The following is a 13183-nucleotide window of genomic DNA, read 5'->3' as shown; positions in this document are numbered from 1 at the left end:
GGAGGATGTATTTTGCTAGGACATGCCGAAACCAAAGCAAGAATTCAGCATATAGACACAAAATGATAACTGCAAATCTACGATTCGCTGCCTGGAGTCCAGTTGTTCCTGTGAATTGCAGCGGTCCATTTGCTTCTCTTTGCTACTCTACAGAAGAGTAACAGGGCTGTCTTCAACCACCCCTCCTCAAACACTTCAGACTAGTGGTCGACCGATATATCGCCATGGCCGATATTTGGCACTTTTAAAATATTGGCATCAGCCGATAAGTTTTTCTGATTGGCCGATGTGTTGGAAGCGGGACTTTTATTTTGACGGGCGGCGCTCACTCACATTCTCCATCTTCATTAGTTTACGATCTCTGTCAGTCATATCTAATACTTTGTTAGACAGAACTGGTAAACAAAGAAAGTAAATAGTATGCGAAAAAGTAAAGTGTTGCTTTTCTATTATTTGTTACAGAAAAGGCAAACAATCAGGCTAAAATACTTTCTCATTTACTGTCAAGTGTCAACATTCAGCAAATGCGCATCAACATCATTTAAACAAATCTCTGAATATCTAATAAACATTTCATTTCACAAACCTTGCAGATTTAATGGAATCCAGCTGTGATATCTTGTGAAGTGTGCATTTGTAGCCTGATAAACGTGTTACTGCGAGTGACGGTCGGTCCGTGCGAAGTGAGTGAATGCGAACAGAAGATCAGCTTCAGGAGACGCGATCGAAAATATGCTGTGCTATATCCAGTTGCCCACTGTGTCATATTCATATCGTTTTCACTGTGTGCTGTATGTAATATTAGCATTACCTTGTCTTTATTTGAAAAAATATGACTACCAGTGCGCACAATATTACCAGATTACTGAGTGCAATGTTAGTGTTTACTTCCTTTTTATTCACATATTCATATATATTTAAACAATTACTTTATTTGTGAAAAATACTGTAATAGGATTGCAGATTCTAAAGTATATGCATGCTTATTTTAAAGATTTGTTTTCTAATTTATTTAAAATGTATAAAATATTGATTAAAATAAATATAAAGTATATAATAAAAATATCGGCTTTATATCGGCCATCCTGTTCTCTAAGATATCGGCATCGGCCATCAAAAAAACAATATCGGTCGACCACTACTTCAGACGTCCCGGATGTAAATCTCCTTCCAGAATCTTGTCTTAGTGAACTCCTCACCCACAGCCATTACTGCAAACATATCACTTTTAGGAGGGGAAGCTGTCACTTGAGGCACAAGTGGCCCCATTAAGAATGAGCCGAGTTTGATTTGGCAAGTACAACATTACTGTAGTGCTTTTGGAATAATCTGTGCACCGGTGGCTGAATAGCCTACATTTCCCCCTTAATATACTTAAATGTCAAGTCACAGCTTGGTTGTCATTACTAAAACAATGACCTTTGACTATGATGTTGCTCTTATGCCTGAGAGGTAAGCTCTGTTGCAAAACCAACGAGCTGCCCTTCTATCAGTTACCTACATAGATACACTCGATTACACTACACAACTTTTGAATCAATTTGCAAACGCTAGTTTCCGAGTCAGAGCCAGTCTGAAAATTTTTTCAGTTGGAGTTGACAAATTTCACAGAGAAGTACAGACTCTGATGTTTTAGCTTCAGACTTAACTTCCATCCAGTTAGAGGATCTTAAACATGTTTGATATTTTAAGCCAATTTTAGAACAATATTGTTGTCATTTGTCATGCGTCTTCCAGCAACAAGGCGCACATTTCTGTGTTTGTTGCGTTCGGAACGACTTGAAAGTCTGGTAGTGTGTGATCCTCAGTCATTAAGTGTATCATGCTCAGTTTTTCTTTGTAAGCATTTATAAAGTCGGTAAGTGCATGATGCATAGTGTTTTAAAACCTGTTCAGAAAAGTCGTGTAGTGTAATCCAGGCAGCATTGCACTGGAAACTGAACCTCGTGAAGGACCCTTTCAGGACACTTTAAGAGACTCAACTTACAACTGATTTCAAAAGAGTGCATTTTGGGATTGCTTTCTTTGTAAAGAATATATGAAATGCTGCTTTAGAAATTTGCCAAAAGAAGGCGTCTTAAAAGGCAGAGCAATCATGCAGCTGATCTTTGGGAACAGACTTTGTGTCCGGAGTGCCTACAAAGCCTTAAAAAGCTGCTTCATGAGCATCTCACAAGTTTTTGGAAGTCTTGGACAAGAAACAAATCCTACATTTCTAGATGCCTGCAGCATCAGTCTGGAAATTTTACCTTAACCCACAACATGCCTGACTCATCTTATCAAGAATCATTGAGAGACATCTTATGTGGTCTACCTTGCAATGCAGATATTTTGGCCCAACATTTTATCACATTAAAAGTAGAGGATCAGATGCTTTTACTCAATAAGAATCCAAATGGGGTTAGCCAAAGGAGCCATTCATTTCCTGAACCCATGACCTCAGACTAGCTTCTTGGAGCAGACAGCTGTTTCTATTAGATGTGAAATGGAACAGTACAGACCAGTAGAGTGGAAACGGATCAGACTGGATAAATATGATGGCTAAAGTTGATTATTTTCATGAACGCACTGAGACTCCAGCTGAGGGAAAACACTTTTCTGACTGTGCCTTTGAAGAGATGGATATTTGCAAGGTCTTTCTACCCTCTGAATCACAAGCTGGTGTCAAACTCTCACATTGTGTTGAATCACACAGGACACACAGTTTGCCGTGCTTAGCGGAAACGCTCAGATGTAAATCAGTAAGTGTCTTCACCGTGGATGTTCTCGACACTCATGAGAAATAGTGTGACAGCTGTGAAGGTTTGAAAATGAACAATGGTGGATGAAAGAGGGTGATGTGGCATAGTGGTTAAAACTCAGGACTAGAAACCAGAAGTTTGCTGCAAGGTCCCTCCTCCAAAGGAACAATCCCTGTACCAAATTCTACATTGATCCTTTGCATGAAAGTCCCAGAAAAACATTCCACCGGTTTTGGTATTTTACCAATAAAAAGATTATATTAAAGTAGAGATCATTATACGCAATTATTACACAAAAAATCTCCACAGTCGGAGAACATTCCACGGCACTACAACAAGAGGGCAGGTTACGGCAGGAAATAGAGACTGCCAGAGGCTCCATGGCACAAAGCAATAGGCATAACATCTGAATCTGAGGAGGGCAACGTCAGCCTCACAACTGGGACATTTGTGTCTGAGGAGAGGAAGAGAGTCAGTTCAGGCCCTGGTTGTGTCATTAGCAAGCCCACACAGGTCATGTGCCCGCAGAACCCAATTTTACGCAGCATTGGAACCACCATCATAGGGGTCATCGGATAATGTGCATTTATTTGATAACACGTTCATGTGGTACTCTCAGTTGTGTTTAATGCACTTTACCACATTCATATTCATTCCACAGAAGAATGCAGATTTCATCCCAATAACAGTGCATGAAAAGTCTGCATGTTTCGTGTGGGTCGGGTTGTGAGGTGTGGGGCTCTGGGTGAGATGGCACAATCACTCCCCTGTGCTGTATTTCTTTGTACCTCTACCTGACCCACTGATGGCCAGGCCTGCGAGGGGATGTAGATGGTGAAAGAAACCTGTGTTGTGAAAGAGCTCTCTCTCATGCGAACAGAAGACTGTACTCTTCTCTTCCACACGTCCACACACACTTCCATCAGCTTTCTATGAAAAAACTAAAAGAAACTAGGAGCTCTGAGGAGAGATGTGTTGTTGTAGAGAGAGGTTGCTTCATCTCTCTTAATCAGTGGATCTAGAGTGGACGCCCACTTTACCAGGGAACCGGGATGAAATTCATGCTGGCCTGAATCAACAATATAACCAAATACAAATGACATTGATGATTAGGGGGAACGCACAGTAAATACTGTCATTATTTACTCAGCCTCATGTTGTTTAGAGTTCATATGAAGTATGAATGTGCTGGTTATTCTTTTCCATTCAATTACAATGAATGGGGACTGAGACTTTCAAGCCTAAAAATAATGCAAAACCACCATTAAATTATCATAAAAGTGGGCTGCTAAAAACTGGACCATTGGGTTGAGAATCAGATCGGTCCAATTTGTGAACAATTCACCCTGTCAACTCAATTTTTTTGTGAACCAGAAGAAGCAAATCATTCAAAAGATCTGACTCAAAAGAATATTTTCTTCATAAAACAGACATCGCTTCTTCTCACATTAATGTGCCATGAAGAGCTAGGGTAGATGCTAATATTTTCAGTCAGGACAGCAGCTCAACTTGCCCTTCCAACATTTTCACTGACCCAGTCACACAAAAATTTTTACTTATTATTTACATGTTAAAAGTATAATACATTAAATATATTCAAATATATACATACATTTGAATGGCTACCAATAAAAAAAAACATAAAACAACATTATATTTAAATGAGCAGAATTAGCAACAATTTTGCATACATGACAGAAAAACAAATGTTATAAAAACAAACAAATAAAATTTTGTGAAAATGCAGCACTGGCCCGACAGGACAAGCGTGAGTACTGTGTCATCTAGCCTTGGGCCATCCTTAATGTTAAGCCTTGCCCACAATAAACATTTAAGGGAATATGTTAGTACAGGTACACCCTAAAGCTGTTTCTAAACCTTTAACCTGTAAACACATTCAACAACAATTAAAATGTCAATAAGGGATTAATACTGCACTTAATCCTTAAAATGTTTCAAACCTACAATGAAAGTTGTTCGATAAATTGGAATCATGTTCTACCATGTTCTTCATCAGATACAAGATTTGGCTGCATTTCGCAATCACACCAGACAAAAACAGAGTTTTGCACCCCAGGAAATATCACGAGCGGGTCAGACAGTCCGATGACCGCCCGCAGCGATGTCGAGCAGTTGTTGATTTACCCACAAACACACAATTCGGAAAAGTTCCCAGAACTCAGCGAGAGTCTTGTGTTACAAGCCCTGTCCACTTTCGCCTTCATTTCGCGGGATGTCAGGACGGATTTGATGCGTACTGGCAGCGCGGCCCTGGGTGGACAAAGGACAGGGCTCCAAAGAGTCCCTCTCACACCGGCCTGGCCATTCATTCACACACATTCCAGGACGTTTGCCATGGAAACGCCCCCCATACAAATCCCAACAGTTCCCCGGAAAGTCAAAGGCGGCTCAAATACTAATTTGTCTCACAGACAAGCAAAACCTTCAGTGCTACACCACTATTATTTGCTGGAAGCTCCCCCCCACACCTCACCACCACCACCACCGAAACCAAGCATTTAATTTTTTTCACTTTTACTAACAGACTTGGGCATGCAAAACTATTGCAAACTTTAACAATCAAAAGTACAGTTTCTGATGCACGCTGAGTTCATCATTAGGTGGCATGCAGAAACAAGGGCTTTCCCAACAGTGTTGCAACTCCAACATAGTTTAGATGGGTGTATCTGAAGAATGCATATTCAGGTCCAAAATCAAAACAAAATAGTGTAGCATAGAGTAAATGAAGAATATTAGATCACTATTAAGATTTTTTTATAATAACTAAGCACATTCTGACCAAAAATTCTCATTGCCACAATGACTTTTTTTTTTTTTTTTCATTATCCTCAGTTGTGATTCTCATTATCTCATTCTAATTACTGTATTATTAAAAATATTGGGGTTTTTTTGTGATTGGCATAATATAAATACATAACAAACTGTAACACCTTTTACAATATAGTGGATATTATTTTATATTATATATATTTTTTAAAAATATTTACTTATTTATTTACTCATTACAGTCTTGAAAATTTGGTGAGAAATGTTTTTATGTATTTTATATAAATTATATGGAGACCTGCACATGATATGCAGACAAAAGTATATATATCATGGCTACAAATTAAAGGCACAATATGTACGAATTTTGGATTAAAATATCCAAAAACCACTAGAACAATGTTATATACTGTATTTTGTTGATCTGTGTACTTATATTATCCCAAATGTTTCCAACAATATTTAATGTTTAAATCCAGAGAAATCAGCTATTTTAACCAGTGTAACGGACCGTGTTTTTGCGTCGTCTGTCAATTACGTCATATCCGCGCTACACTTGATTTCTGGTTTACTTCTGTAGAAACCACGGAAACACCAGCGAATCTTTAAAACATTATGTTTTATTGGACAGATGAGGAACTGTTTGGATATGTATAGACAGAAAACGAATCACTGTTATACATCTCAACACGGTTAGTCTTATTGTTTGAAACTCTCGTTTTCTTGATTTACTGCGAGTAATATGTTTGTGTCATGCATCGGAGACAACATAATTTTGTCAAGTGGCTAACATAGCATAATCAGAAAGAGCTTTATTTGTAGTAACAGACTAATACAGCATTTTCTCCACCTTACAATACATCTTAAAATGAGTTGCACGCCGTTTAAGTCATCCAGCTTTTATTTATATAATATTCTTATACTGATCTAGATTACTGCAGCAGCAACATGTGCCTCATGCCAGTCACAGAGCGAACGCACAGAGTAAAGTTATAACTTTCAACACACTCAAATGTATTTTGTTGTTTTGACCAAGTAAAACAGCGCTGCATTACCTCACAATTTTAATCCGTAAAGATAAATTGACCTGTATGAGTAGCAATTCAGCACTTTTCTTTAGAATAATTATAAAATTAAAATTGTGATCAAACGTAACTGTAATAAAGTTCAGGTTCAGGGATGAATGAGGCGAACGTTAATCGTAACTTTAACCGTAACTTTATTCGTAAAATAAACATAAACAACAAAATGAAATGAGAGTCAGTGGGCGACTGCGGCATTTAAGAATAACAAAAACAGCCATGTATAATGTCCTGCGGCTCTCGCTCCCGTCCTGCTTCACACCACACTTGAAAACTTGAATACACTCGCTCATCCATGAACATGATTTCTGCCTGAGTCCCGACGGATTGCTTTCCAACGGCTGTGGAGGTGAAGACGACACTCCCATGATTCCACACTCATTTATGCCATCATAAAGCTACGCCTTTGTTTTTGTTTTGAATGAGCAATATTTAGCGGTGAAACTTACATACTGTGCCTTTAATCATTTGTTCTCTCGTTTCAGTAAATCATGGCCACGTTGTACTAATTCGTTCACCCGTTTTGACTGAACTAAAACAATGGAACAAATTATTATATTTTGTGCATGATTTACTTTAAACAACAAGGGAACAAATTAGTAAAACGTGCTGACATATTAGCAAGTTGTGGGAACTATTTGTTCATTCACTGCCACAATATACATATGTTTTACCGCATGTCATGTGCAGGGCTCTGTATAATTATAATAAATTGTCACACAGCAAAAAATCCTAATGGTCCTAAAAATTAGCTTAATTTTCTTTATAAAATGTATAAATATATTAATAATGTAATACATAAAAATATTTCTAATTTTTATGATTTTGGAGAGTAGTATGACTTCTTTTTAGTATAAGTGTGAAGAGATTGTTTTTAGATAGGATGGCGTAACAGATATGTATATGTTTTTTTTTCTGATGGTTATATATTTTTTGTTTTTCATATGTTGCTGAAATGATCATACGTTGCAGATTTCGTAAGATTCAGATTCCTCTGCCTACACATGGGTGAGTCTATGCACTTTATTCCCATTAATAAGTGATACAGGTCTCTGCATGACTGTGTTACACACACTCTGAGTGAGTTCAACTACATCCTTTCAACCATTTTCCTGTTTTCCTCTTCTGTCAGTAAGTTTCCATTGGATAGAGATGTTATATAACAAAAGCCGGTCAGTAGATACCATGGCAACTTAACCGAACAAAATAAAACAACGTGACTGATGCATCTTGTTCAAACTAAGAGTGGACCGCTTTAAAGACCTGAGCCAGTCTAATCCAAAAGTAATATTTCTGGTTATCCTTTTAAAATGCCATATAGTGGCAGATTTGTTCACACCAGCTACACAAGAAAGCATAGATCACCACTCAACAACTCCCATAAATCTCCATCCATCATTCCCTGTTTTCCTTTTGCCTTTCCCATCCGGCCTCAATAATGGCTGTTCGGTGCTTTGTAAACACTCCTATCGAATTCGTCACGGTCCTTGTCCACGAATGGCCATCTCTGACCCCTCGACTGGCCCACCCCCCTTTCTCTTCTTTACGACAGAGAGGTGGGGGGGCGACCCAAAAAACAAGCACCTAAATGTCACCAAAGTCTCGACTTAAATATATGAGGTCAATGTACCGTTTTACAGCCCTGAGAGAGGCCCATCTTATCTCAAAGACACTGTTGACATAGCATGTTTTAATGGACTGTGGGAGCAACGATACTTGGTCAGTTTAAGACGAACCACAGGTAAGGGATCTAGTCTTATAAACACAGGCTAATAGCTCATAGTGCACTTAGTGTGTATATGCAGTTGGCCAAACATGATCATTTCAGCAAAGATGGATGAAGACACGGCCGAGTTATTATTCAGTGGTCTGTCAGAGAACAAACAGAGAGGTTAGAGGTGTGTGGAGAGGACATTTACAGCATTTTAGCTTAAGACGGTACCACCAGAGTGCTGATATGATTCAACAACTTCCCAAAAGCTTGTCCCTGTCAATTTCAAAACTAATCATGATGCATCACACAGGTAGTCAACATGCATGAACATGATCACACTGACACTCTCAGGCAACGTGAGGCTGTGAGATAAATTCTGCACTTCAGTATCCCTGTGTCCTGACCTGGACACATCCTTATGAGATTCACCCACAACAGAACAATGACTCACCCGTCTGGATCCTGATAGTTGATGTTCAGCCTCTTGGTGGAGCCCAGTAACTCTACAACACAAGATAAAGTACACAGACGTCAGCTTCACATGAAAGTGAATAGAAAAAGTATACTTTTGAAGCAAAACAAGACGCTAGGGCAGAGATTTGCATCAAAACCTCACATATGAGACACAACCTGGAGTTGTGTACAGTGTAAAGAAAGTCATAGTGGTTTAGATCTGATGGTGAACTGATACTAATGACGAGAAAGCAGGGTGCCCAATTATATTTTTACCATTTGGTCTGGCTAGTATTTCAACTATCACCAATTGCATCACACCAGCGTGGCTGTAAATCTCCATTGATTCGGTCTGGTTCTCGAGTTGTCCGTTTGTCTCTAGGTCCTGAGTCCACCCTAAAGACTCACGGCTGATATGCCACATGAAGCAAATGAGAGGGCTGTGTGTTGACAGGCTGTCTTTCATTCACGGTACGCTGTGTAATGTGTGATGATCTCTAATAGACTCTCATCAATACACAGGATCAGCAACCAGATTCACTTGAATTTTAAAACAACCTGTAAATAAAAAAGTCAGAATAATTGGATAGTTTGAAGAGAGCATTACGTAGGGTTTGAAGTGTTTGTAGGCCTTGCTGGGTAGTTGCTAATGTGTCGAGTGGTTGCCCTGGAAAAATAGATGTATTATGAGTGGACGCTAGATTTCTGCAAGGCAGTTGTTAGTGTTCCTGAAGGTTTGTAGGTGGTTATTAGACAGGTATATTTTGGTGCCATTAGCGGTGCAGAAATGACTGCACCTTTAACTTTTAACCTTTTAAGGTTCATAAATTCATACTAAATGGGTCTTTCCCATTAGAGCCCCGGAGGACGTCTGGGATCCAGACTGATGAGATGGTCTGAGGACCTCTGGGGTTTCCTGTTAGCTTACTAGGAGATACAGCACTAAATAACACTGTCTCTTCCTGTGAACAATAAAACGCACTTCATTAACCTCTGACCTCTGCCTGACCTCACTGGCCAGCTCAGGGGGCGTTAAACTGGCAGGAGAATGGAAAATGAGAGACCACTCAATAGTGATCTTGGAGTCTTTGATCTTCAGCAATGGTTGCCCTTAAGGGAGACAATTCTTCACTGTAGCACATGGACAGTGTCTGAAGACCATAAGCCAATATGCCAAAACCCTGATTCAACACATCCCTCAAAATGTTCATAGAAGGTTTGTAAAATTATGTCTGTTTTTTTACTATTTAGCTTCGAAAAACTTCTTCTGAAAGTGAAATGCATGGCTAGTTTGTTGATACACTGAAATCATTTTCAGAGATGTTAATTATTGTCAGAAGGTACAAAGATATGGAGATATAATTTTTAGCCACATCGCCCAGCCTTAATTTACACTTGGAAATGTGGCCTGAATTCTTTTCCATGCTCCTATATTATATTTTGTTTCATTATTCAATCTACATGTTCTGTTTTACACCAGCTTTCATTTTGTACTTACAAATCCTTCCAGAGTAATGACAGAACAATTTAACCAGACCACAGGAACGTCACAGGAACCACAGTGTCCGCCTAAAGGTGAATCGACTGTTTGTATTTCCAGTTCGGTGAGGTCAAAGTTCAAGACAAGAGGGCATTGGGATAGAATTGGACCTAGAACACAGACACTGGATACACCCACGATGTGGTGTCACAGTGATGATCCATCGCCCCTTCCTTATTATGAAGCTGTCACAGCCATGAGTGACCAAAACGCACAAAACACCTTTGAAGTCAAGCTCTATAACCTCAATCCACAGGAGCGGTTAATCGACATGGTCTGAATGAAACCTAGTTACCTTCCATACATAATGAGAAGCTTTGAAGTGAAGAGCTCTTCCTTAAGGAATGGAAAACAATCTAAACCAGAATCGTTAATTTGCTTAGGTTATTTCACTTCACAATTCCATTAATGATTCTTTTAGTACTTTTGAGGGAGCTGATGTGTGTCTGCCTGAGTTTAGTCTTGACCAATTCATTAAAAAGAACCTGCTAAAAAGAGTAATTTGTATGTGAACCGGACTACACTGGTCGTGCTAAAAAAAAACACACCTTCTAAAACGTTCATCTGCTAAACATTTGTTCAGGTTATTTTTAATGTCGTTTATGAGCAAGAAAAAGCACCTCCTCTTTGGTTACCACACTGTTCAGGCTTAGAATAACTACTTATATTTTATGCTAAAAGTGGCAGGCATAAAGCAGAAAGGGTTTTCCGCCACAAGAATGCATTTGGCCATTTTAGCTCAACTCTGCACAATTGAGAATTTAGCTCTTGAACTGCAATGCAGACTTCAGGTTTCTGCTTGTTTTTGTGAAGTATTTTGTAAAAAAAGAAAGCACTAAATTTAGACAACCACTGCTTATATCAAAAGTACACAATTATATGTTCATCTACAAAAGAACAGCCAACGCCTTTCACTACTATAACTGACAATGTGTTGGAGCCAAGCTGTAAACATACACACCCAAAGGAAAAGCATGGCTTATGATTTTACTCTAGCTGGAGTCACACAGATAGATTGTGCAGCCATATTAAAATATCACAGGCTTTGTTGCACAGGTAGTCAAACCAAAACGGCTATGGTCTAGAATTTATGGTTTAAATTCTAGACTGAGTGTGGACAGGTCTACGAATGAGAACTTTGTGACTGATGAGTTGCGCTGGCACAGCAGTTAATGATACAAGCTGGAAACCCAAGAGTCTATTTTATGTCGGATTTTGGTTCATTTGGTTAGTTTGAGTGCATTTGAAAAAGTGGTCAGGCTTCGCTGCACGTGTACTTCTATTGAAACTTACGGATGTAAATCACTATTAATGATAAAATTTGCATCTACGCATGGCAGTATTGCTGCAAGCTGTTCACTAGTTTTGCATACCTTGCATACCTTATAACATAATGATCGCCTTTTTGTCATGGAGCGTTACTTAGTACAATGTGTGGCCAAAATTTCAACACAACACTATGGTGGCTGTAAGAAAGGTCTTCAGGATCAGTAGAAATTTTCAGGCAGATATGTTGGAGCTAAATTCTGCAGGAAATTGAACCAGCAGGAACAGGACTGGACGCCCCTGACCTATTTGGTAAAGGTGTCACTGTGCGTTTTATTCCAGAACATGCAGGTGCAGTAGATGGACTGTCTCAAAAAATGAATTGAAAAAACAGTTTTGGAGAAGCTTTTGGAGATTCTTACTTTTCCTAGGTTGCACTCACAGCTACTACTGTATCTAACAAACCGCCATCAATTGTGGCTTTGATCCTTCAGCTAAATGTTTGATGTTTGATTTCCATACACCGGCTCCTTCCTGCACACCAACCCGCCCTGAGCAGTCATGACCACTGAACAATGGCTTAATGACTGGCAACCTTCCTCTTCAGTAATGGCTACTTCTTGATTAAACAGAAAGAAAGCAGTCATAAGGAAGGGGTGGACTGCCTAGCATCTGTGGCTGTTTCGAATGTTTGAGGCCTGAAGAATTTCAACAGAAAGTCAGAGGTGGCAGATTCCAGGAAGTTCACAGCTCCATTCGAGTCCTCTTGACCTGACAATGGAACGCTTGCAGTGCTGGGAGATTACATGTTTGGAGAAGGAGAAATGCACTTCTACTGGTCCTCTTATCGGCTGAGTAAATGAGGCTGGCGACAGCTACCCCTCTGTATTTTTGTACCATATCATCTTGCTCACAAAACTAGGTTGTTTCAGAGCCCTGCGGAAAACGAATTGCAAAAACCAAGTACACTACAAAATAAGTTTGGCCATATAGTATACACGTTTGGCCATATAGTATACATATTTTCTTAGCACTTGCTGGATTATGTCACCGGAAGCATGAGATCATAGGAAGAAGGAATTAGGCTTCCTAAAGTAGCCCTAGAATTTACTTAAGTTAACATCCAAATCCTGTCATCAAGACTTCCTCCAGCACTTTAGTGAACATCTGGGATCTTTTCCACATCTACAGACAGAAATCTTAGACACTGATCAGGGCAAATGCATCATCCCTCTCACCGTCAAGCTCTTTCTCTTAACCAGTCTCAAGTTACGTAATGACACCAAATTCCAGCCCATCTACATTGTTCTGGTCATCTTTCTAGCTCTTGTGAAGCGCACATAGATACCGTGCACAACGAGAGACAGGGAGGCGCAGTGCACTTCTGCACCAGCGGGCAAAGACAAACCCATTTCAGTTCACCTACCATGTCTTTGGTGGTCTTCTTTGTTTACACGTTGTTTTCTTCATGGAAGAATACACTTCCCTTTGTGAGCCACTTTTCCGGTTTGTGCTATCCCAAGCCAGAGGTGGGGAGGGAAGAGGGGGTGTCCGCACAGACGGAGGGATTGTTAGAGCAGGGACAGAGGGTGCAAAAGCA

General features: G+C 39.6%; 1 protein-coding gene across 7 annotated transcripts in view; it reads right to left on the bottom strand.

Moving 5' to 3' along the window:
* LOC311086589 (CASK interacting protein 2) overlaps positions 1–13183 on the bottom strand; it is a 69339-nt gene that overhangs the window by 31160 nt on the left and 24996 nt on the right. For all 7 annotated transcript variants that reach the window (XM_084119547.1, XM_084119542.1, XM_084119543.1 and 4 more), the window contains exon 3: positions 8776–8827. In XM_084119547.1, coding sequence (XP_083975673.1) covers positions 8776–8827 — 52 coding nt within the window. The remainder of the gene's footprint in view (positions 1–8775; positions 8828–13183) is intronic.

This window comes from Abramis brama, assembly GCF_963993115.1.
Source record: "Abramis brama genome assembly, chromosome: 1".
NCBI lineage: Eukaryota > Metazoa > Chordata > Actinopteri > Cypriniformes > Leuciscidae > Abramis > Abramis brama.
This window is presented reverse-complemented; position numbering and strand designations above follow the sequence as displayed.